The sequence below is a fragment of the Lampetra fluviatilis genome, chromosome 41 (genome assembly GCF_964198595.1).
Source record: "Lampetra fluviatilis chromosome 41, kcLamFluv1.1, whole genome shotgun sequence".
NCBI classification, from domain to species: domain Eukaryota; kingdom Metazoa; phylum Chordata; class Hyperoartia; order Petromyzontiformes; family Petromyzontidae; genus Lampetra; species Lampetra fluviatilis.
In genome coordinates, this window is record NC_136315.1 from 9,226,874 (window position 1) to 9,253,016 (window position 26,143).

At 44.8% G+C, this 26,143-nt stretch overlaps 1 protein-coding gene and 1 long non-coding RNA gene across 2 annotated transcripts; both read right to left on the minus strand.

The window, feature by feature from the left end:
* Nucleotides 1-12,165: 12,165 nt before the first annotated feature.
* LOC144946521 (uncharacterized) lies at nt 12,166-15,925 on the minus strand. The gene is made up of 3 exons (XR_013639903.1): nt 15,556-15,925; nt 14,821-14,913; nt 12,166-14,706 (listed from the first exon to the last, which is right to left on the minus strand). It is a non-coding gene; the product is annotated as an uncharacterized LOC144946521 (long non-coding RNA).
* A 4,219-nt stretch (nt 15,926-20,144) lies between these two features.
* On the minus strand, nt 20,145-25,756 carry RACK1 (receptor for activated C kinase 1). The gene is made up of 8 exons (XM_078875489.1): nt 25,516-25,756; nt 24,422-24,593; nt 23,963-24,110; nt 23,177-23,272; nt 21,991-22,101; nt 21,638-21,778; nt 21,097-21,207; nt 20,145-20,356 (listed from the first exon to the last, which is right to left on the minus strand). Exons 1-8 carry the CDS (start codon nt 25,622-25,624, stop codon nt 20,291-20,293), a joined length of 954 nt encoding a protein of 317 aa, XP_078731615.1. The 5' UTR covers nt 25,625-25,756; the 3' UTR covers nt 20,145-20,290.
* Between the last annotated feature and the right edge of the window lie 387 nt (nt 25,757-26,143).

The window sequence follows — 26,143 nt, forward strand, 5'->3', positions numbered from 1 at the left end:
CTTCCACCTCCCGTCCAGCAGCACACACAGGGGCAGAGGTGAAACTGTTTTTTTTATCTCTCAAAAACGTTGTGGCTATTCGATGGGTCGAGTAACCGATAATAATTAAAAGTAATCGATTACTTAATCAATAAAGTAATTAAAGTTGAGTAATTGATTACTTAAATAATTGGATAGGCCAGCTGTAAAAGAATCCAGACTGAGACACAAATGTGATCATTCCGATTCAGAATCAAGCGCCAACGTTTATTGCACAGGTGCAAACAAAAGAATGTACGTGTTCGTGTTTTTTTCCGGACAGGAAATCGTTCTTTTTCTCTTCAGAATTCTCAAAGGCAACGTCGCCAAGTCAACCCTATGCAGGGAAAACATTGCACCGTAATATTAGGGCCCCTTTTGATTTTAAAATTGCAAACTCGTGTTGCCGTAAATGGAGCATACAATAGCAATCGGAAGTGAAGCGACGTGTTTATTTTTGCACAAAGAAAATGGACTCGGATCTGCGTCATAAAATAATTTGTGCACAGGATGTTTGAACAGTTCAGCAACGAAGCTATGAAGGTTCTGAATTTATTGCACATCATCACCATCATTATGATCGGCATCATCAGTATCATCTCCAATTACACTATCAGCAACATCATTAGATGTGCATAGATCACCATCAGCAACAACAGACCTACACATCACCATCTTTGGCGTCTGCATTTGCATCAAAATCATCATCAGCGTGGAGCAGTGATGACCATTCTGCTTCACAGCAAAACGTGTCTAGGTTCAACTCTCAACTCGGGAGCCTTCCTGTATATTATTCGTATGCTCTCCCCTTACGTTGCATGGCTTTCCTCTGCTTTCTCCGGTCTCCTCCCATAGATACAAATGTTGTGTACTTAATGACGACTCGGAGGCAGGTCTTCATGTGAGGGCTTGCACCGATTTATGAATCAGGGTTGTGACGCCGGCTTCTCTCCAGACTCCCAGAGCTCTACCCCCTCTGCTGCCGCTTCAACTACTCTCCATCCCGGGCCCCCTGAAGTACCACGAGGAGACATGACGTCATCGCACCGCACAGCGCGTATGACGTCACGTCGCCATGCTACTCTACAAAAAAGAAACGATTGATGTTACTGGTATCGGCTAAACATCCCAATGCTGAAACATTACCCGGATATTATTCAATTGCGAGTACAAACAGCAGCAACGTACTGTGAAAACTTGGCAGGAAAAAAGTCTTGAGAAACAGTTTTGAGACTGAGTGAGGTTTTCCTGGCTGAACAGCTAAAGTAATAATTACAATCACTAGCACCAGTACCACAACCACCACCATCATCATCATCAAAACATGAACACCACCATCATAGGGGCGCCGCAGTGGCGAGATGTTAACTACCTTGCCTGGTCTACAGGAGGTCGTGGGTTTGATCCCAACCCGATGCGTGTATATTTGGATTCTAGATTTGAAGCTTTCGTGACTGCAAGGCATCATATTCTTAGGTTTTTTCGGTAAAGTCACGTAGGTAAAACATCAAAATTAATGAAAATAAAATAAAAACAAAAATCACGACGTTTCGGAGGCAACACAAGTCTCCGTCATCAGGTGGGACCGTCACAGCCGAATTAGCTGCATCACTTGATGCAGAGACGGAGACTTGTGTTGCCTCCGAAACGTCGTGATTTTTGTTTTTATTTTATTTTCATTAATTTTGATGTTTTACCTACGTGACTTTACCGAAAAAACCTACGAATATGTATATTTGGAGTTTGCATGTCTCTCTCCCCGTGGTCACGTGGATTTTTTCTCCGGGTCCTCTGGAGTTTGCCTCCACATGTAAAAACGTGCGTTTAGAGTATTTGGCTGCTCTCAATTTCCACACGATGAACCACTTCGTTGAGCTATCATTTGTAATAGCCAGGTCGCTTCTGAAAAATAGCTTTACAGCTCAATGGTGCTTACCTGGTCGAATAAAAATAGTCAACCAGTTGATCATAACACTGGTCAACAAAAAAAACACATTGTTTTCTGGCCTGGACTTTTGCAGCTGTTTTAGACTAATTTCAGGGTGTTGATTCCAAATCTGATCTCAGATTTGCTCTATCACATCATTTTTATGCTATCGGCATACCCCATTTTCATTGATTTTACCCGAAATTAACTATGTCACATATGATTGCAAGTTGTTACGAGTCAGTGACTGCTTTAGTGTTAAAATATGGTGCTGTATGTTTAGGATAGTGTGTTTATAATATAATTTTATGTAGATATCCACATTTATTTAATATTTTTCTTCTGCAGTTTTCATTGAAAATGCAATATTTGATATCTCAAAAACCTGATGTGATAGACAAAAACTGATGCCAGATTTGGAATCAGCACCCCAAATTACCTTAAAACCGTTGGAATACCTTATGCCAGAAAAAGTATGTTGACCAGTGTAATCTCCAATTCCACCACTAGCAATTGAAACCGCCACCATCATCAGCAGCACAAGTGCAACACCCCCACCGAGACATCATCTTCAGCCAACATCTGCTGAATGTCTAGGTGACACGGCAGGTCAGCACGCGATTGCAGCCCACCCAACTTAAGGCCAACTTCCAACTGGGTCTGTCTTTGGCAAGCCTCTCCACTTCTGGGTGCGTGATTCACATTTTCACGAGCCAAGTGATTGTTTACATCCACTGTACATGGGATTAGGTTAAAGTCAAAACGTCTACCCATGTAAAGGGTGTTTGAAAAAATTTACCCAATTTCATAGCAGTATATTTCACAATGGAAACATTTCGATTTAAAGCTTTCGTGACTGCAGGGATTCATCTTCTTGGTTCTTTCGGTAAAGTCACGTAGAAGGGAAATAATAAAATAATAAAATATAATATAATAAAATACAATTCTCACGACGTTTTGGCCACAACGCAAGCAGCTGTCCTCAGGTGAAGAACAGGTCTGTCTTCAGACGCTGTCTTTCCGACAGACCTGTTCTTCACCTGAGGGCGGCTGCTTGCGTTGTGGTCGAAACGTCGTGAGAATTGTATTTTATAATGTTTTATTTTTATTATTTTATTATTTCCCTTCTACGTGACTTTACCGAAAGAACCAAGAAAACGATGGAAACATGTTACAATTACACAAAAAGTGACAAACGGTTTAATGAGTTATCAAGTTTTACTAACCATTTTATAAATGCTCTATGTGCCCTCCACCTGCTGTACGGACAACATCGAGACGATAGTTGAATTCGTCCCAAACGCCTCTCAAAGTGTCTTCTTCCACTGAAGTCACCGCTGCCGTGATTCTGTTTTTGAGGTCATCCAGATTAGTCGCTAATGGTGGCACAAAAACAACACGGTCTTTGACGTATCCCCACAAGAAAAGTCGCAAGGTGTGATGATGTTGGGGGATCTTGGGGGCCAAGAGTGTAGCGCCAAGTCTTGGGGTCCCATGCGACCTATCGAACGTTGAGGCAGTTTGTCTTGCGAATGGCTAGGGGCTGTTTGTGCGCTGGGAGAGACATCGAGTGGTAATCATTTGAAACTCTATGTCCCGCCCTTTCAACTGGTAAAAGTTTCATTCATGGGCGGTTCGTGGTTGCAGAGATATAGCGATATCAAATCGGGTCCGTTTTTTTTAAATACCCTGTATTATAAGAACGGGCCGGAACTCGTTTCTCTACGCGGCCCTATGACTAAGTGGTGGTAATTCAATTTTTTAAATGAAATTCCTCAGTCTACCCGAAGGGCAACTGCTGTTTACTCCCCACTAAATGGTACTACAGTAGTTTAATCAACTCCAGATATATGGTAGGTTAAGATTACGGTTGATTAATTAACAAGGTTGAAACTTATAACTTTAAGATGAGGTAGGCGACTATTCCACCACCATCCTTGGGATTCGATTGTCACGATTTGGGGTTTGTGATTTGATTCAAGAAATTAATTATTTTGGCATCGTGGTTGAAATAGCAGTTCCCTAGTGGTAGTAGACGTCGAGTGAGCATATTACATACATTATATACGAATTAAAAGTAATGCTTACACGTGCGATTTCTTGCATGCATCGTGAGCATGCGAATTTATATTGACCAATGAATCAATGCATCCTTGTACCCCAACTTAATATTGTGAGTCGAACTTTCTAAAAAGGGGTTTATCTTATCCGGGTCTGTCCCGATTGCCTACCTGGAATATATTGCCGTACCCGGCACATCACATCGAGTATACTTCTCAGCATGGCTGTGGCGGAGGAAGCTTATGCTCCGACCTGGCCTACTCGAGTCGACCAGTGACCCGTACAAATATTCTGGGGCAATTTAAGCCCTGCCTCTAACCCGCAGCACCACTAACCATTAAATGAAAAATAAACCGCACACAGATGGCTTAAATGATCATTACAGGTCACAGTATTTTAACGGTGAGATACGTGTCCCCACTGAGTGAACTTCGGGCTGACACGCCGCACGCTCCAGACGTCCACGTTGATCCCAGGTTCATGGCTCCAGCGGCGAAACGGGCCCTCGGTGAATTATCGGCACTGATCGGAATGGGTTAGACAATATAAAAATAACAATCACCGAGACAAAATAACACGAACTGTTATTGCGAACATGGCGGCAGGGAAATGTAGCACGCTCCCTCGCGGTGAAAACCCGGGGCATAAAATACATCAGCGCATAAACATTCGGCTAACCACATGCAGCCCAAGACGTTGATTGCGGCTCCTGAACTCCGGTGGGAAAAAATTAGATCGGCTTTGCTTGAAGCAGCTGGAAAATGTTGTGCTGTTTTCTTTGGCCGCCACGTGGGACTTCTGCTGCTGGCTCGCCAATAGGACCCTGGAGTTGCGGCCTTTCGCATTCACTGGGGCCACGTGACTCGGGAAAGAAGAGTCGAGGGCTTTTTGTAAAATTTAAACCACTGATATTTTCTCAAGAGTGGTTAGGTTAGCACGGCGGGTATGAAGTGCTTGCCCCCCATAGGGGATGGTGGCAAATTGCCCACTTTAAAAGCTCAAGGGAGAGATTCAAGACTTGACGGAATGGCCCAAATGCATCGCTTTGGCGATTTCGCCCCACTGCAGGCGATGAAAACTTCGTTGGAAAATTTTTCGTCAAAAAAACTCGAAAATTAACTCTCATCAAGGTGACGGTTTGGTCCAAAGAGTTTCTTCCCTGTGCTGCTTAAACACCTACAGGCAGTCGGCAGCTCTGAGCCAAATGTCACGTTAGTTTGGAAGGGGCCATTCTCTCTCCACGAGACAACCTCTATCCCACAAAAAAAGGGACTGATTTTAATACGTACCAGAGGGATGATGGCCGGGGGTGACACCTGATTTGGGAGCTGAACCTATATCCTTCCCACTAACCCACATCACGCCGCCATCTGGGCGAACAGTCGTGAATGATATTGCCCGTGACGGACGTCAGGCACAGGGACTGTGATGTCACGTCTGGCTGACTCGACAACGCGTCGTGTAGTGGAGCAAGAAGTGACGAGGATCAAGACGTTTGCATCGATATTGCACTTGATTGCGACTGACAGGGGTGGAGCAGTGGCGCAGTGGTTAGCGCACTACCCAAGTGCTATCCCCGGCCACTCACTAACGTCAGTGGCGAGTGACATCTGAACCGTTCCCGTGCCCCCCTCGCTTCACCCACCCGCACCACCGACCGGAGTGGTGAAGTATGGTCAAACAATCCCAATGACTAATACAGCATGGGGAGGCATTCGTCCAACAGCGGGTTGGCAAAGGCGCTGAAACTGAACGTGACATACAAGCACGACTGCATCTCAGCGTGCAGCGGAAAGACGCCGCAAAGACGTCGAGACAGAAAGGGGGAAGAGAGAGGAGGGCAACAGATACAAAAGAACAGGGGGGGGGGCATATTTATCTTCTTGATAATCATTCATTGGCTTTAATTGGTCAGTCACACAAGTCAATGTAAAGTGCCTTTCGGCACACATGCGTGTCTGTTAAAGGGCTTAGTGGTAATCCCTTTAAATTGATTCGCGTCGGGTGTTCGTGTAAAACGGTTTTATTTTAATTCCTCAAATGTCAGAGGTCAACCAAACAACGTTGACGATGTTCGCATGGCCACTCTGGCCGCATTGGGACCCCAATTTGTCAACACCGGCGCAATTTCTGTAGGAATAGGACGCTTGCACACAGGCACGCACATTTCTTTCACGCTTATGTTGATCAACTGACAGACGGGTCTTGTTAAGTTCCAATTGGCCAATGCGTGAACACAAGAGTTGAACAAAGTACTGTCTAAAACCAGTGGTTTAACGTGCCTGCCCCCGAGGCTCTATAATGAACAACATGAACGGAATTTCATATCAAAGAAGCTGCTGTTTCCTCCGCTTCATAGCGGCAATGTCCAGTACTAGGTGCAATGATGTAAAGGTCCGCTGACTATACTGCTTTTGTAGAGAAATGCAAAAGTAAAATGCGCTAAACAGGCGTGCGTGGTGCTGTATTGGGAGTGGGGAGCGGTAGTGTAGCGGTTAGCGCGCTGCGCTACGCACCCACCGACCTGAGTTTGATTCCCGCTCACGACCAATAACTGTAGCGAATATTCGAAACGGTCCTGGGCATCCCCTAGGTCGACTCAGCATAAAATGAGTACCTGGTGCAGTGCGTAAACATCACCACTAGAGGGAGACAAAATGCGACCGGGCGTGGCGCTGGCCACCCACCCCCTCGTGTGCCGTGCCGGCTTTCATAGCTGCTCGCCAACAGCACTTGCCCCAACAGTCTGTTAAGGCTATACGGGGGATCTTTATCTTTGTTGCGGAAACATACTACACCACAGAGACAGAGATCCCCCGAGGTGCTGGCTACACCACCCCCTCGTGCAGCGTGCTGCCCTTGAAAGGTGGCCGCTAATAGCGCTTGCAAAACCACACGCAGGCGCAGTGGCGGTGCAGTGGTGAGCGCACTGCGTTATGAACCAGGAACTTGAGTTCGATTCCTAGCCATGGATAACATCAGCGGTTCGTGAAATCTGAACCGGTACTGCTCCCCGTCTCTAGCCCTCCCCCAAACCGTTCACGGATCCACACGAACCAGTGCGGTGAAGTCGGGTCCAACAACTCTCAAATAATGAAACAATGAGAAACGGTTTTACCCTGTCTGGAAATAAACCAGATGTTAAGATGTTCAAGCACCAAATGGATACCTTCTGCAAGGAATCGTGGATCTGCATTAACCACAAGTACTTAGGGGCCGTCCATAAATGACGTCACGCGATTTTTGACCCCCCCCCCCTCGTCACACGGCGTCACAAAAAGTCAGACCCCTCCTCAAATATGCCCCCTCCCAAACCATATTTCCATTGTGAAAATAAAACATGCTTCAAATCGCTTTAAACTATTGCCATTGTAGTGCGTATTTAAATAAGTAGAACGTGTTGTCTATATTTATTTAAAGTTGCGCATTTTGATGTGACGTCACATTTCTCAAACCCCCCCCCCTCGTCAAACATCGTCACAAATGTCTGACCCCCCCCCCTCTAGGTGTGTGACGTCATTTATGGACGGCCCCTTATGGTGAACATGAAAACAAAACATACTTTGATAAAAAAAAAGCATCGTCTTTGAAACTGATTGGCCAACACCAGAGACAGCCCGCTTTAGGGCCCAGTCTCACCGGTGTCAGACCAGAGAACGCCAACAGGCGAACAGCACAAGGACAATGCCACTCTCAGGGTATTGAGAGCTCGGGGTGAGCAGCTACAACATAGGGCCTTGGCAAAAGAGGTCCCATTTTGTCACTCTCAAAGAACCGACTTGGAATGGGAAATCTTCATCCAGCACTGCATTGAGAAATGATACACATTTTTTAAATTGGTGTTTGGATTTTTTTTTTTCATGTGAGTAAAGTTCATAAGTGAAGAGGTAAAATGCGTTGACATGAAAAGCAATGCTGACACCACCTCTTTGCCTCTCCGCCTCTTCCTCCTCACCTTGTCTGCGGAACGTGTTAACATTTTACTTAATTTGAAAGAAAAACCAGTTTCGTAAATTTAGTTTTTACTTCTGCCCTAACGTTACTACCACATCTGCATGCGTCCTTCAGTTTGTTTAACACGTACGCTTTCGCGACCAACATTTATAATCTGAGTACCCTTGGCTCTTTGCTGTACTAGTGACGAATTGGCCACGTTCTGTTTACGTGACAACCCTTACTAGTTGGCTGTGTCGGGTGGTGGCGGGTTTTAACGACACATTTTTCTATTTACGCGATCTCACCAAAAACAACTCTATTATGGATCCTTCAGTTCGAAGGGCTCCTGATAACAATTGCTCTTACAGAACGTATTTAATAATCATCGTCGTCAACCACATTACATTCCCTGCTTGATGTCGGTCTCCGCAAGCCGTCGCCATCTCTCGTGGCTCCGTGACAACAACAACAGCAACAACAACCGGCGTTCGCCACTAAGTGGCGGTGACGTCCCCACGGCGCTTGTGCCAGGCTAGGTGCACTTTGAGGCCACGTGAAATGTCGAAGGCCCCGCTGGCAGGTCACGCAACAGACCCAGGTGCCGTGGGTTGACTGACTGGGAATGTTTTCTGTAATGGAACAATTCTAGCACCTGCACGCCAGCTGGCCACATTGCTCCATCTCCTCCTGATTGTCACGGTTGGCGAAGTACGGTGCGAACGAAGCTCACCCTACCTACAATTGGATGTCACTCGACCACTCGTCTGGACCAGTGGCCACCATCCCACTGACGGACGCACATGGTGGGCTCGCCTTTGTCAGCTGTTTGGATTTATGTCCTCTAAAGTGTAAACGACACACAATGATTTTTAACGCATTATTAATGTATTGTATATGTGCCCTTTCCAGCATTATAAATTACTTTTATAAGTTTTATATATATTATTAAGTCGTCGTTTTTTATAAACATTAACTAAAATAAACACAAGCTGTATAAACATAACTGGGGCAAAGTATTGACCGTCTCAGATGTGCTGATGTCACAGTCATTATAACAACCAATCGACATTATTTAAAAACTTAAGAAAGTTAGAACAAAGATAAATGTGAGCGAATCAAGTCGTGTACGATAAGTTTGCCGAAGAGAATAAAGTAATTGCTCAACACAGGACTATGTTTTTATTTCGGGCACTTCTTGAAGGCAGTCCGGGATCCTAATAATTAAATAAAGTGGCGAGCAAGAGCAGATAAAAGTGTATTTGAAAACATAAATATGAAAAGCAAAATACCAATCCGCCTGAATAGAAACGTTTTCAATCAGTGCAAATGTCTTGCTATATGATCGATGGATCGGAATCGTGAACACTATCAACCAAAATTTTACAAAAGCTGAAAAGTATGCAGACGAAGAAGGTGCATGCTGGGAACTACATATGAGTCAGAGGGAGGCCCACGTGGGTCAGACAATAGCGAAAAATGAGCTACAACATTGAGGTAAGTACGTGGGCCTGTGCAGGGCACGTCACACGCAGAGTTGACGGCCGATGGACGGGGCCTGGTGATGGAGTGCGAGCTGAGGGTGAGAAGACGCCGGAGGGGGATGACCATCACAGAGCTGGAGCGATAAAGATCAATTCTAGATTTGAACTGGAGCGATAAAGATCAATTCTAGATTTGAAGTACGATAAGGATCAGCTCGTGTGCAGGAGCGAGATGGTCGTGGCATCGCATTCCAGTGAGGGATAGAAAGGACGGATGGAGGCCTTCATCCACCAGTGGAAAGACCACTGGCGAAATGTGGCCGTGTGTTTAATAAGCAAGAGCATGGCCAAGACTCGAACATCTAAGTGGCAATTGCTATCGTGAAGGACGTCGAGTCGTGACGTCCTTAGCTCACGCGAACGAACAGAAAAGCTGCACTCGTGTACATATGCGCCCCTGAGACGGTGGTGGAAACTCCACGTTTCCATGGCCAGGGCTCATTGTTTCCGTGGAGCAACCTCTCACGCAGCGGTCCTCATTCAAATGTGCCCGGACGGATGAGAGGAATAATTTGACTCCCATGCCAACCACAGTGCCACGTTGGCTAGACTCCTTTGAAGCGACCTCAACTAAAGCCACACTCGAATACATTGATACGGTAGATACCACTCTCAAACGAAAGGGAACACATTATTTGGTAAATGCTGCGTTGGAAGTGGTGCACGTGCAAAATTTACTCCATGTGCTATGAAGGCCATTGCATCGAAACGTCGCCTACGTTTGATTTATTTTGAGGCCGCAGTGTTATTTATAAATGTATTTTGTAAAATATATGCAGTATTTCGGTTTTTTTATATTCATAAAATGGAGAAACTATAGAGAAATCAGAAATTTCAAGGACTCTTTAACATTGAAGCCTGTGGGACCCTTTAACATTGAAGTCTATGGGAGCCTATAACATGAAGTGTATGGGATGATTTAATATTGAAGTCTATGGAAGCCTTTAACATTGAAGTCTATGGGAGCCTTTAACATTAAGTGTATGGGAGGATTTAATATTGAAGTCTATGGAACCCTTTAGCATTAAGTCTATGGGAGTATGTAACATTGAAGTCTAGGTGAGCCATTAACATTCAGTCTATGGGAGCCTTTAACATTGAAGTCTATGTGAGCCTTTAACATTGAAGTCTATGTGAGCCTTTAACATTGAAGTCTTCGGGAGAATTTAACATTGAGGTCTCTGGGTGCCTTTAACATTAAAGTCTATGGGAGAATTTAACATTGAAGTATATGGTTGCTTTTAACATTGAAGTCGATGTGAGCCTTTAACATTGAAGCCTTCGGGATAATTTAACATTGAGGTCTCTGGGAGCCTTTGACATTGAAGTCTATGGGAGAATTTCACATTTAAGTGTCTGGGAGCCTTTAGCATTGGAGTCCATGGCAGTCTCCGCTGGTGAAGTGACAACCCGCTGATATGTACAGAAAGGCCACTGTCGAAACGTCGCCTGCACGCGTTGTTATTTTAAGACCACAGCGTCATTGACGAATATGTTGAGATGTTGTTTTGCTCTGTTCATGCGCCGCTGTCAACGCAGCTTCACCGCCCAACCATCTGCAGCATCGCGTTATCGAGTTCTATGCTGAAACTAGAGCCCACATCTGACAATACCTGGCAGTTCATCAGCGTTGGTTCAAGCGAGGCTGTGCAGCACTGTGTACTGCTGAGTCATGTACAACACACTAATTAAATTTCGATTTAAAGCTTTCGTGACTGCAGGGATTCATCTTCTTGGTTCTTTCGGTAAAGTCACCTTTATTACTGCTAACCCTACTTCCTCCCTTTTTTGCTGCTAATCGTACATAATGCACGGGCATAATATGACTTTGAGACCCCCCCCACCTCCTACGCATTCCATAAATATGCTAAATTCATCTGTTGATATGCAAATTCTTTTGTCAAGGCGCCCTTCCTCCTCTAACCCAGCTTAAATATACGCTGCCAAGCTTGGTGGTGTTCATTCAGACGCTGTCTTTCCGACAGACCTGTTCTTCACCTGAGGACGGCTGCTTGCGTTGTGGCCGAAACGTCGTGAGAATTGTATTTTATTATGTTTTATTATTTATTATTTCCCTTCGACGTGACTTTACCGAAAGAACCAAGAAGATGAACACACTTATTCTTCTTCCACGCGTTTTTCCCACTCACGTGGCGTGTTCCGCTGTCCTTGCCAACCTTCCCCACGCCGCCCTCTCCTGCGCCGTCTCTCATGATGCTCCTCGGGCCACCACGCTCCGATCGCACCACATCCAGTGCCGGCCCGAGCCTCTTGGGGGCCCTAAGCAGAATTTGATTTGGGGGCCCCCCTCCCACCACGCAGACTCATCTGTGCTAGAAGATTATTGACACAAATGTCACACTATAATGTTATAGCGAATATTATAAACGAATACAGTGAGGTTATGTATTAATAAAAAATAAAAACAACACTTAAAATACTTCACTCTTTTATTAAAACTTCTGAATACAAACGGTCACAAAAAACATATTAAATAAATTATTTGCAAATGTGCATTAAATGTGCAATCTTTTAAATAAAACCAAAATAGACAAACATTAATCTAATCAAAAATAGAATGTTACAAAAAAAAAGATACTTAAATAATGAAAGCAAACATAAGAACAGCAAGGGTTCAACAATGTCAACTGTACAACAATGACCTCAAAATCGTTCCTTCCTAGCTTTTCTGGAGGCAAAGTCACTAATGACATCATTGTATGGTATTGCTTGGCCAACTTTGTTATTAATACTAATGACTGCAAGTCCACTTAGTCTTTCCTGGGCCATTGATGATCTCAAATATGTTTTTATCAATTTGAGCTTGGAAAAGCTCCTCTCTGCTGAGGCAACTGACACAGGCAGAGTGCAGGCTATCCTGAGAGCTACCCAAAGATTTGGGTAAAGCTCACACATCTCATTTTGTGAGAGGTATGTGAGAAGCTCAAAGGCAGTCATCATAGTTTGGGGAAGTTCAGGAAGACTCTCTATCTCTACTGCCAGTGCGCTACCATCAATATCAGCCTCCTCTCCACAAGAGAGTTTTTCCCCAAGAAGCTCACATTGTTCCCTCCGGACCTTTTGATCTAGCTCCCTAAAATTGAGCAGCACTCCAAAGTTCTCTTTAACCTCACTTAGAGACTTAAATCTATCCTCCAATGACAGAATACTACGGTCCACTACAGCATTAAAAAATGACACTTCCAGCCTCTTCATAGCGTCCACTATCGGCTCATCTGCAGCCTCATAGGCAAAGTGCCTTTTTGTAGAACGCAATCGCTTCTCTTTCAGCACTGCTTCTGTGTTCATCCGCTCACAAATTTCTTTAGCAGATGTCTGTGCATCACAGAAGCCTGTTTTTCGGTAACTGATAAGTTCGCCTTTGTTCTTTTTTACAAGGTTAACCGCTACATCAAGCTGCATGTTGGTTGACTGTAGAAGCTTGCTCGTGATGTTAATTTTAGACAAAATGTCACACCAGACAACACAACAAATCTGAAACCTAAATGAACCTATCTCTTCCGCAAGGGAGTTGGCTTCAACAGCCACTACAGGGTCAGTCGCTTTACTTCTCAGTTCTAGCAGGGCTTCCCTCACCTTCTCTGACTGGTAGCGCAAAGCTTCAATACTTTTTATCCGGCTTTCCCAGCGTGTCTCACTCCAGGACTTGAGGGTGATGTCAACAAACTTCCGTAAGATGGCCCACCTTTGAGTGGACCCAGCGAACAAATTGTACAGCTTCTCCACATTTCCAAAAAAACAAGAAGCATCCGTTGATGCTTTAGCCGCATCTGAAACGGTCAGATTTAGTGTATGAGAACTGCAAGGCACATAAAAAGCTCTTGGATTCTTAACTAATAGCCTAGCCTGCACACCTTTGTTTTTTCCCTTCATATTAGCCCCATTGTCATAGGACTGCCCCCGACAATCCTGAAAAGGGATGTTCAATTCCTCAAGCCTGTTAAGGATTAGATTGGACAAACCCAGGCCAGTGGATTCTGGAGCTATCAGAAATCCTAAAAAGTGCTCTTTTATTTCTGGTGTTTTGCCCAGAGTGACTGTGCGCACCACAACAGACATTTGTTCATGGTGACTAACATCAGGTGTACAGTCTAAAATAATTGAATAATATTTGCAGTCCTTGATTTCTGCCACCATTACCTCAATTATTTTGTCACTGACACACTCTATCAGCTCATTCTGGATAGTCTTACCCAGGTACGTGTTGTGCTGCATTCCACTATCAATTCGTCTGATGTGGTCTTTTAACACCGGGTCAAATGTTGCCATCAGTTCCACCTCTTTAAGGAAGTTCCCATTGTTGGCCTGATGCAAAGTATCGACAGACCCCCTGAGTGCAAGATTCCTCTCCGCCAAAGACTGAATGATACTAATCAAACGAATGAGAACATCTCTCCAACGATTTCTTTCTGCCTCCAAAAGGGCCATTTCTGTTGCATCAATAGTCTTCTGCTTAGAAAGACGGAGGGCAAAGTCTTTCCACTTCACCATATTACTGCAATGATCTTGACTATTCTCATGCTGTTTCAGCAAAGCACCTACATTTACCCAATCACGCTGTCCCTCTGTTGACAGTTTTGTGGACTTTCTTGTGAATAATTTGCAACAGAAGCAGTAAACCGCATCTTTTTGCTTTGAATAAATTAGCCAGCTTCGCTTGATTTTTTCCCCATTAACTAACTGTCTGTATGTGTAGTGGTAGTGAAAGCTTCGTCCATCTGATTTCTTGGGGAAGGTAAAGGTGTCACTTATTGGCACTGGCCCTCTTCTTACCAGATCAGTCCTTTCTGAGTCTGACAGGAATGCTGACCATTCAACTGGGTCAATTGGAGGAGCTGTTGATCTATCTTGATAGCTGGAGCTTGTTGAGGGAGTAGATGGGAAATCTATTGCAGTGGGTGGAGATGTAGAAGGACCTGTAGGGACATTAGATAAAAATAAAAAATAGAATTATAAAATAACATAACACAGAATATTTTATAGTAAAGCCAACACAAAACAAAAACTTTTAGATTAACTGACCTGTCATGCTGGCTGAGGTTGAAACCGATGTATCAGTGAATGTAAGTGCTTGTAACTGCTCCTCGCTTTCAGTCGCTTGTAACTGCTCCTCGCTTTCAGTCGCTTGTAACTGCTCCTCGCTTTCAGTCGCTTGTAACTGCTCCTCGCTTTCAGTCGCTTGTAACTCTGCAGTGGATGAACCTGCAATGATAAAATAAACAAACAAACAAATAAATACATAAATAAATAAAAAGCTAAATGTGTCATGTCATATTAACAGGCTATGTAACCATTTGCCATCAAGAAAAACCTCACCTGCTGTATCATCAGCTGTGGAGGCTCTGACACTCGATATGTCAGTAGGGGCAGGTAAAATTGGTTGTGCTCCAAAGTACTTCAACAGTGTTCCTGGAAAAAAAAAATAGCATTGCATAAATGCATAGTTGATCGAGCAGAATGAGTTTATTTTTCCATCATTACTAAGCAATTCCACACCACACCTAACAATTCATATTCTATTGGCAAATGAGGCATAATTGCAGTATGGTGAAAAATTAACATGGTGATCTACTGCAGCCTATAAATATGAGGATAGCACTGCTACATCAGTTGCCACCATATTAATAAAATTGAAGTCTATTTTCATTACAGAAGTCTCCCCACCTAACATGGCTTTGGTATATTTTCTCATAAAGATCAATACCATCGCTTGCCAAAGATCTTAAAGCAGAGACCGCACGTGCTTTGCCTATGAAGCTGGAATATTCACTTCAACACAAACAGCAATGCTAGCTAAGCTTGTCATCGCTGTTTTCTCCAACTTAAACCGATATCTATCAACGTGAAATACACACCTACTACCTAGATAAATGTATATTAATAACATTTCACTGTTGTGGCGGGGATTTAGCTCTGGTGCGTTATATTACCACTTTTATGGCTTATAAAAATATCATGAGTCATGACTAGCTAGCTGCTTCCTCAAGTGACGTGAGCACAATTTGTGCTGCTGCTGCACAAAACATACTGTAAATAATAATGCAAACATACCTTTATCTCGCTCTTTTTTCTCCTCCTCGGTCCTTTTCTTTTTTCTTTTTTCGGCACCAGAGGGATACGTCCTTTTTTGTGACATGGCTTAGGCGTATTTATTATCGTGACGTACAATTGCGCGCACCTGCCCGCGCCCGCGCCCGCGCCCACGCGAATTGTCAATGAGCCGTGACATCCGTGAGCCGTGACAAAGCAGCAGTTGTCGACAGAATTTTCTTGTCTTGAATCATTTATTCATTCATTCATTAATTCATTTATATCACTTGTTTAAGTTATTTAATTGTAAAAAAAAAACGATTCGGGGGCCCCCTGGTGGCCAGGGGGCCCCAAGCAGCCGCTTAGTTCGCTTATGCCTCGGGCCGGCCCTGACCACATCGCCCCCACCCCACCCACCTCTCATTCTGCCTTCCACTTACTCTCTTACCTTGCATCACTGGCACCTTCTGAGCCACGTGATTTTCCTGTTGTCTCTAAACAAGAGCGAACTCCGCCAGAAATGTGTTTCTTCCTGTACACACTTCTGCAGTGATACCAGTGTTGTTTCAAGCAGAGCCTGTACTGACAACGAGACCCTGAGTATTGCTCTCCAGGGTGTTGCTTGTGTTGAATCAATGCTGCTGATGGGGATGTACCCTCAGAATGTTGTGCGGCTAATGGGATGAGTAGACGCACTCGTGCATTGTTTGTGTGGAGGGCTGTCTGCTCAGTTGTCACACAGCAGCTGTAGTTACGCGTTTGTCCACCAGAGGGCATCGCGAGACTTCTATTGAACCTCAGTGTAACATGTCGTAGGCCTTTCGCGACCAATATTATCAATAAGAGGTTTTTGCGTGAGGTCGCCTACATATAAACGCGTCGTTAAACTCGCCACAGCCAATAAGTAAGGTTTGTCACGTAAATAAAACGTGCCAATTTGTTACTAGTACAGCAGACCGGTGTGTTAGAGAGTAAACCCACAACATTTACAACTTATGTAGAACCTATAGTGTATATATCCTGTATTCACAACCCTATAGCCCTAACCCCTTATCCAAAACCGCTAACCCTACCCTAGCTGGGGTTACAGGAATCCCAATTCCATTTCAGGAACCCCAATTCCATTTTGGGAGTTCCAATTCCATGGGGCCGTCCATAAATGACGTCACGCGATTTTGGCCGATTTTTGACCCCCCCCCCTCGTCACAAAAAGTCAAACCCCCCCTCAAATATGACGTCACAAAGCTCTGCCCCCCCCCCCCCCCCCAATAAAACATGCTTCAAATCGCTTTAAACTATTGTCATTGTAGTGCGTATTTAATGTGCCGCTGCACTCTGTTGTAGGAGAAAACATTTATCAAAAAGTCTATTTAATTAAGTAAAACGTGTTGTCTATATTTATTTAAAGTTGCGCATTTTTATGTGACGTCACATTTCTCAACCCCCCCCCCCGTCACACATCGTCACAAATGTCTGCCCCCCCCCAGGTGCGTGACGCCATTTATGGACGGCCCCCCATCATAAATCCTCATTTTTTAAATATCCTGATGCAGATGAGTGCTGGATACAGCCACATGTGCCCACGTGATTTGCAACTTAGATCCTGAGCTGTATATCAATGATTTCATTTAACGTGACATTTTATAGAGGCAGTGTGTTGTCTTGGTGTGGTCTGAGATTGTTGTTGTTTTGCTGTTCAGTCCAAGCAGTGTTTAAAATCGGACTATATATGACACTTATTTTTTATTTCGAGTGACTTTCTTGCTAACCTTTGATCTCTGTTGCACTTCTGCCGTGTTTGTATTGTTTGTTGCTGACCTGCCCATATTGGACATCTGTAAAAAGAGCATCATAGCTCATCGGATTCCTCCAGTTAGAAATATTCAGATTCTGACAGCGTTGGAAGACTCCTCGATTTAGAACTGGAAACTCCCCGCAATGGATTAGAGACTCTTTGGGCTTGCGAATGAAAGCAACATGGAATAATAAAAAAAGATTTGATGTACCGAGACACACCCCGGACCGCAAAAATGTGTGCAAGGGAGCAACACGATCTCTGAAGATGTAAATAGATTAGTTCACTAGCTGTACAACACCGCCTTCTTCTGGCAAACCATGGTATGGGAGCTGAACGTCCAGGGCAAGATATTTTGTGATTCATCAAACCCTCGTCCACGTGCAAAGCCGCCGCCACCACACGAGCGTGCTGCTGCTGCGCGAGGCTTTACGGCACCGTTCGTCTTGCTTCTTGGGAGGTGGAGACTTTGGCTGTTCTACTACCAGAGGCGTGGGATGGGGGGGGGCTGAAAACTGTAATAGTTCAGGGTCACCGCCAAAACACATTTATTCAGTTGGTTGAATAAGCTGGTGTGGGGACTAGATTTGAGATTTTGAAGAACCATGGACACCGCACTTTGTGAGCTCAAAGAGACAGACGGTAAGACATGTTTTCACTTGTTTATTGAGCACTGAAAAAGCGAGTGCAAGCACATCAATGATGATAATGGCCAATGCCATGTGATAGTCTCACACTCATGAGCCGCATCGTGCGCTTGCACCCATGTCGCAGCACATCCCTTTGATAGGTCTAAGCGAGCGGCAATGGTCACCTGCCAAACTCGGATGAAGTTGTGAATGGAATCAGAAAAGATACAAAACACATTCCTGCGGAGGGAGCTGGTAGGAACGTTGGGTTACTCGGTCAATGGCCAGGGTCAACGGCGGCGTGGTGTATTCCGCAAATGTTCGACTGAGGGCAGGCACAAGCCGGCGTGCGTAGGTTAAACGTTGAGTTTTATTGGGGCACCACGGGGTGACCAGCCCCTCCCCACCCCCCACCCAGCCCCTCCCCTCTCAGCACCTCCCTGCACAACAGACACAATAATCCCCTGTGGGCTGGTGCAATTAGGTTCCTACCAGTATAAATTATTTTAACTTTAAAAAATCTGACATGAGATTTCAGCGACCCCTTTTGTGCAGTCTGCATCACACCTCGAAAGGCTGCAAGTATATCCAGGACTTATGCACACAAGTTATGCAGTCGCTTCAGTTAAGATCACCCTCATATTTGCAGGACTTGTCATCTTTCCTCTATCAAGGTCAGATTGAGAGTGATTGGGAATAATCATTGGGTGTCTCACTGCATGACGCTTCAATGGAAGCAAGATCAGACGAGCAGTCTCTAAAGCTGGGCCGATGCTGAAAAATGTGGCCATCCACAGCCTTGCACCACTTGCTTCAAATTGTACATAAAAAAAAATTGGAACTTTCGGCTTGAAACATGGTCTTAAACAAGTTTGATGTAACCAAACCCCGCAAATCTCACCCCCCTCCACCCAGACAAACTCCAGACCACCCCTCCCCCCAAAGCTTCCCAAACCCACCAAAAAAACCCCTGGCTCTGCCGGGAACGTCCGTGTGATTCGTTCATTTTGCAGGCACCGAGACAGGTTGAGAGGCGAGGTAAAGTAGGTAGGTAGGCAAGTGGGTAAAAGTAGGATAGCGAGTCAGGGAGAGAGTTCGTAAGCAAGTGGGTAGGTCTCACCTCCATCCAGTCTCATGTTCCTTTGAAGCCTCTTTAATGGGACTTCATAGAACGGTGCTTCCTTCATACGGCTAATGTAGATGCAGAGCAACTAGAATTTCACATTCAGGTGGTCAAACCAGATACCCTTGTCGGAGCAGCAGAGTGCATCACTGCAACGTCCACTTTGTATGTGGATCGGGCATTGTATCTTTGTTGGTCTGTTCTGGAAGACCAGTCGCACATTGCAGAGTTAAATTTTCCATTTGTCCACGAGGTATCCACATTTGCCATGGTTTGTACAGATGCAGTTCAGCGTGGACCATGATCTTCAGGGAAGATCAAAACCAGCTAGCTATCTGCGTTAGGTATTTTACAAAGAGTTTGCAAGTTAATTTTAGCTCCATTCAGCTCTCCAAGCTTTATCAGGGTTTAACGCACATTGTTGAAGGTTAAGCGCATGGCTCCAAAAGGCCTCGCGTGACTTTAAGCGATGACGAGGGATGTTAAGGCCCTGTAACACTCCGCTAAGTCCTGCAACTATCCAGAGGGTTACCGTTGTTGTGGCGGATGGGTGGAAGGAGAAATTAGTGAAAGCAGACAGCCAGGGTGTTGGGGTCGCGACTTGAGGGTTCCAGCGATACATGTGCGAGGGGGCAACACCATCCCTGAAGATGTAAATAGATTAGTGCACTAGCTGTACAGTACTGCCCTCTTCTGGCAAGCCATGGTATGGGACCTCAACGCCCACGGCAAGTATTTTTTGCAATGCGATCCACCCAACCCTCGCCTCCAGTGTGTCAGACTACAGGCAACGTGCATGGCCACCACCACCACACGAGCGTGCTGCTGCTGCGCGAGGCTTTACGGCACCGTTGGCCTTGCTTCTTGGGAGATGGAGACTTGGCTGTTCTACCACCAGAGGCGTGGAATGGGGGAGGGGTGGCTGAAAACTAATAGTTCAGGGTCACCGCCAAAACACATTTATTCCGAGTTGGCTGAATAAGCTGGTATGGGGACTAGATTTGAGATTGAAGCACCATGGACACTGCACTTAGTGAGTAAAATAAAAGGGACAGGTAACAAATGTTTTCAATTGTTTATTGAGCACTGAAAAAGCAAGTGCAAGCACACCAATGATGATGACAATGGCCAATGCCATGTGATAGTCTCACACTCATGAGCCGTATCATGTGCTTGTACCCATGTCGCAGCACATCCCTTTGACAGGTCTTAGCGAGTGCCAATGGTCACCTGCCAAACTCGGATGAAGTTGTCAGTGTAACCAGCAAAGAGAGTCTGAAAACATAAAAATACAACAAAATTGTAACTTTTGAAAATCTAACACATTAGCCTTTCAGTGACTCCTTTTGTGCAATGTCTAATCACACCTCGAAAGGCTGCAGTAAATTCAGGACTTATGCACACAAGTTATGCAGTTGCTTCAGTTCAGATCACCCTCATATTTGCAGGACTTGTCATCCCTTCCTCTATCAAGAGGTCAGATGGGTAGTGATTGGGAATAATCATTGGGTGTCTTCACTGTAGGACGTTTCATTGGAAGATCGGACGAGCAGTCTGTAAAGCTGGGCCAATGCTGAAAACTGTGGCCATTCAAAGCCTCATACTACTTTTGGTAATTATGGAAAACTTCCAATCCACAAGAAAAACAAGTTTATAAATGTTGTGATACGACCATCTACAATCAGATGTCTAGCAGACAAACCAATCACTGTGGTAGACGTTTGGCCCACTCTTCAAGCCAAACCATAACTCATGAAAAAGCAAATGTACAGTTTGGAAAGGCGATTTTGTAAGGTCTGCTGGTCCTCATACTAATTATGGTTCTTGAGATGCAAGCGGAATGACAAACAGCTTTCCATAAACAGTAGTATGATATAGATGATTGTGGTGTGACCGATGCATATATAAATATTCTAGAAGGGTTAAGAAAAATGAGTTTCTGCACAAATGTAGTCCAGACGACTATGCGTCTAACAAGACGTACTGGAGAAGAGTGGAAGGAATGGAGTGTTTACCTGTCCATCAGCAGACCAGGCCAGGGAAATGCACTGGGGTGGTTCAGCCTTGCTGCTTGTGCTGATCACTTCTTGCCTCAGCTCATCCACAATCACTTTGCCTTCAAGATCCTGCACGGCCACAGAGTTAGGAGCAGCAAATCAATTAACACCATCGCACACAGCAGACGTCGGGTTCGCACAATGGGAACTTGCTGTGTCTCCCAACTTGAGCGATAAAGGATATTGATGGTCAGTCTCAACCTGTTATCTTTAAATAAACCAACAAAGTTGTTAGCGTGAACTGATGGGCATTCCTCCATTACTATACACGACATTTCAGGTGCATTTAAAATAAAATATTACATTCTCACATTACAAAGAAACATGTGTTATTGCACACTCAACTTATTCAGATCACCCTCATAATTGCAGGACTTGTAATCCTTCCTCCAAAAGAGGTCAGATGGGTAGTGATTGGGAATAATCATTGGGTGTCTCTCAATCTATGACAAGGTTTTAATGAAAGCAAGAGAGGAGAGTGCAGAAGCTCGCATTTTACCCAGATCTTGATGCTGGGCCCCGTGGCTGCACACAGCCAGTAGCGGTTTGGTGAGAAGCAGAGCGCATTGATGGTGTCACCTCCATCTAGTGTATAGAGATGCTTGCCCTCATTCAGGTCCCACAGCATGGCTTGCCCATCCTACAGGAACACACACAATTTACATTTGATAGGAAGTTCTTAAGATAAGCAAATGTTTTTCTCAATAAAATATCATGGTTATTCATTCCCATGTGCCTCTGAAGTTGTGTTTGTGTGGTGGTTTCTTTCGGCATGCTGGGTGCGTGAGTGAATGTCGTCACAAAATTTGGGTGAAGCACAAATGGTGTCAACAATGCCAGCATCTACTATACCTTCCCACCAGAGGCACACAGGGAACCATCAGGAGACACGGTCACTGTATTCAAGTAGCCCGTGTGGCCAATGTGGTTGGTCTTTAGCTTGCAGTTGGTCAAATTCCACACCTTCATTCAGATCACAAAACACATAACTGTTAACTATGACATCATGGGGTATAAAAGTACACGTAAAATACAGCTCAACTTGGACTTTTTGGATTTACAAATCTAATATACAACTCCGTAACAAGAGAGTTAACAATTTAGCAAATTACTTTTAAACATTGACCCTCAGTATGAAAAAAATGAAAGCTTGAAGAAGGTGGGACAACAACATCAAACAAGCAGAGCCAAATGTTTGAACCTATTTACTAAATGTTTACATATAATTGTAATACTTCCAATCATGGACTGATGCAACAATCATTCCTGAATTTAAAAAGGGAAACAAAACTGCAAAGAAACATCCAAATCCTACAAGCCTCAAAGCAGATTTTCTTGGATGACTGGACAGAATAACCAGCAAGTAGATACCATTTGAGCAAAGATACCGGCGGAAACCATCTCAAATTTAACATTATTTAAACTGAATAAAATAATAGTTGGGCTCAAAATAGATATAGCTTAAACAAAACATTTTAGGGGCTATTTTTGAAGGTGAACCAGATTAAAATGATTAAATGAATAAGTGAGACAACAAGTTGGAGTGATTTTGGAAACACTTTATAATTTGGACATCTGTGAAAGATTTGTATAGCTCATCAGCTTTCTCTAGTATAAAGATTCTGATGAAGAGATAGCAATGTGCCTAAACAAGAAAGTTACAGATTGAAAGTTATCACCTATGAATTATGGATCAAAAACATGGTTTTGGGCAATACAAATGGAAAAAGAGTTGATAAGTGCACACTGACCGAAACAACGCATGAATCTGAGAGCAAATGCAAATTAGAAACATCAAGGACCATCAAAGCAAAGGCTTGGGGCGGGACATTTAGGGAGAGAGCAAGGGGCGAGGGGTTGAGGCTGAGTGACGGCTCAAGGAAAACAACCAGAGATGGCATGACAAGATCGGCTCGTGTTCAGAAGCTAGCTAGTAGTGTGTGCTATCATGCAACAGATGCCAGCATACATGGGGGGGGAACGTTTATCCGGTCATGGATAAAGGAGATACGAGTTCTGACGATTATGAACGACATACCTTGACCAGCTTGTCCCAGCCACAAGAGACAATGATGGGATTGTTATTGTTGGGCGAGAAGCGCACACATGACACCCACTCGGTGTGGCCATCCTCCTGTGAAAACAGTCAAATGTGCTGCTGTCAACGATCAACGAAGTTAATTTCAGGCTCCTGTCCAATTACAACCTCCCAACACATGTTACTTAAACTTTTAAAACTTAAATGTAATCGTAGAACTATTAGCCTCAATACGAGTACCGTATTTGACATGACATACACTCCTTTTCAATGAATTGAAACAGGACTGCACAGAGCTCGCTTGTCCACAAACTGAATGTTGCAAATGCAGTGCCATGCCACTGAAATGATGTGCACGTAACAGGCATGTAACGAACCATAGATAATAATTCTGGGAATGAGAAAATATATTTAATTTACAATTTATACCAATTATATGCAAAATATACACTTAAGTTTATGGAATTTGCCAGTTTTGGACTAAAAAAATAGCAAGAGAATTGGTCAAGCATAACACTGTTATTATACTGGGCCAGAAATGCACCCCCCCTTTGAAAAGATGAGTTCTCTCACGGACACAAAACAGCACATACGCTAAAAAGGAACAAGGCATTTCTGAATAAAAAGTCCAATGATTACAATATCATTATTCAGTACTGTATTCTGAAATATCTTCCAATAAATTGGATGACAAAATGTGATGTTTTAAGTTGCTTCTGAAACTTAAAAGTAATCTTAACAATCTGCAGCATTAACCAGCAACATGCCGGGCACGCAACAACAGACCTGGATGGTGTACTTGCAGACACCCAAGGTGTTCCACAGCTTAATGGTCTTGTCACGCGAGCCGGACACAATCTGACGGTTGTCAGCGGAGAACGCCACGCTCAGCACGTCTTTGGTGTGGCCCACGAATCGGCGTGTGGTCGTGCCCCTGCACCATCAGAGCACAATGTTACCACCAGCACCAACTCCCCAAAAAACCACAAGTTCACGTTCATCGAAAAATGCTAACGTAGCTTGAATGATCCACACACTTCAAATGCAACTATCAAATAAAAATTGCTAGTTGCGTTAACAAACAGCATTTAAAATCCCAGCAAATATTTAAAAACGTGCGCTCAGGAGAGATTTTTCGTTCACAAAAATTGTACCCAAAATGAAACGTGCACGCGGGTGGCACTAACAGAAGCCGTCAAAGTCGCGCACTCGCTCGTGAATGAGACTTTGGGGGCTACGACTCACGTGGTGAGATCCCACAGACGCAGGGTCCCATCCCACGAGCCAGAGAGGGCGAACTGGCCGTCGGAGGAAATGACGACGTCGCTCACGAAATGCCCATGGCCGTGCAGAGATCGCTGTGGGATGCCGTAGTTGGTCTCGTCTCTGGTCAGCTTCCACATGATCAGCGTCTTGTCTGCAAAGTCCAACAGGTGTGTGTGTGTGTGGGGTGGGATTGTTGGTGAACGTTGGGGAGGGCAGGTTCGTGCTTTAAGTGGGACACGTTTGACGGAGTTATCTGTTGATGGAAGCCGGCTGGACTGTTCTCCATACGGAACTTGGTGGGGGTCTGATTGATCGTACGCCAAATGCGCAGCCATGAAACCGGGCCCTCAATGTCGGGATTGACCACGGGGCACAACGCCTCGCTAACAAGGCCTCGCGGATATTGCATCGCAGACGTCCCTCGGCCTCGGCCAAGTTGAAGGAAAATGAAGGAACGCCACTCGTTTAGTGTTCCCATACAGTGGTTAGTTACATTGAGGGCTTCTGGGTTTAAAGTGAATACGATTAGGCACTAAGACTCAACAAGTCAAGCTGGGATGATGGGTTGGGTGCAAGTCTGCCATGCATCTACGGTACTTCGGAATTATACTGGAGTTCACTTGCATAAGTTGCGTAATGTAACGCGTTGCTAAACAGAGCTTTAAACAGACACTGCCGGTGTTTTACAAGTTACACGCATGGGACATCTCAGGGTTCAAACATCAATTCAATGTCTTTCGTTAACGCGTGTGGGAAGCCTGGCGAGACCCACTGCCACCAACAATTCACCCAAATCGCCACCACTCCCCACCACCACGCTCACCACCACCATCACCACCTGGCCCCGCGCACTCCAAACTTGGGTCAGGCCCAGGCTTAACGGCACGCTCAAGAATATCATAAAAGCATCACAGCCGGACAGTTTTTTTTCTTACAATTATTTAAAAACTATCTCAGACGCCTTGCGTAAGTAACGTAACAGCGTTAATAGACGTGGACTTAGACGAGAGGAGCGCGGAGGCGTAACGAGAGTAACGGCGGCCATGGCCGCACCATCCCTCCTTCTCTCTCACCTCGCGACGCGGACAGGATCATGTCGGGGAACTGCGGGGTTGTGGCGATTTGCGTGACCCAGCCGTTGTGGCCCTTGAGGGTCCCGCGCAGGGTCATCTGCTCCGTCATGATGAAGCGCGGTGGCGGCTCGGAGCGCGCGGATGGATGCGGATTGCTGCGTGAGCGCTCGGCGCCCGCTCTACTGCCTCAATGGCGTCCTCGCGCGAAAAGACCGGAAGAAGGGGCCGAACACGGGTTATGACGTCACGCGCAGCGGTGCATTGTGGACGACGCCGCCACACCTCCCGGTCCGCCCTCGCCCCGCCCCTGAGAGAAGCCCCGCCCCCTCGGAGAGAGGCCACGTTTTCGTGACTGCAGGGATTCATATTCGTATTTCTAGATTTGAAGCTTTCGTGACTGCAGGGATTCATATTCGTATTTCTAGATTTGAAGCTTTCGTGACTGCAGGGATTCATATTCGTATTTCTAGATTTGAAGCTTTCGTGACTGCAGGGATTCATATTCTTATTTCTAGATTTGAAGCTTTCGTGACTGCAAGGAATCATATTCTTATTTCTAGATTTGAAGTTTTCGTGACTGCAGGGATTCATATTCTTATTTCTAGATTTGAAGCTTTCGTGACTGCAG

Coding starts and splice junctions, on each gene's coding strand:
- RACK1 (XM_078875489.1), bottom strand. CDS start 25,624: ATGACGGAGCAGATGACCCTGCGCGGGACCCTCAAGGGCCACAACGGC. Junction 24,594..25,515: donor GATCCTGTCCGCGTCGCGAG/GTGAGAGAGAAG, acceptor TGGACTTTGCAG/ACAAGACGCTGATCATGTGG. Junction 24,111..24,421: donor CGTCTGTGGGATCTCACCAC/GTGAGTCGTAGC, acceptor CTGATGGTGCAG/GGGCACGACCACACGCCGAT.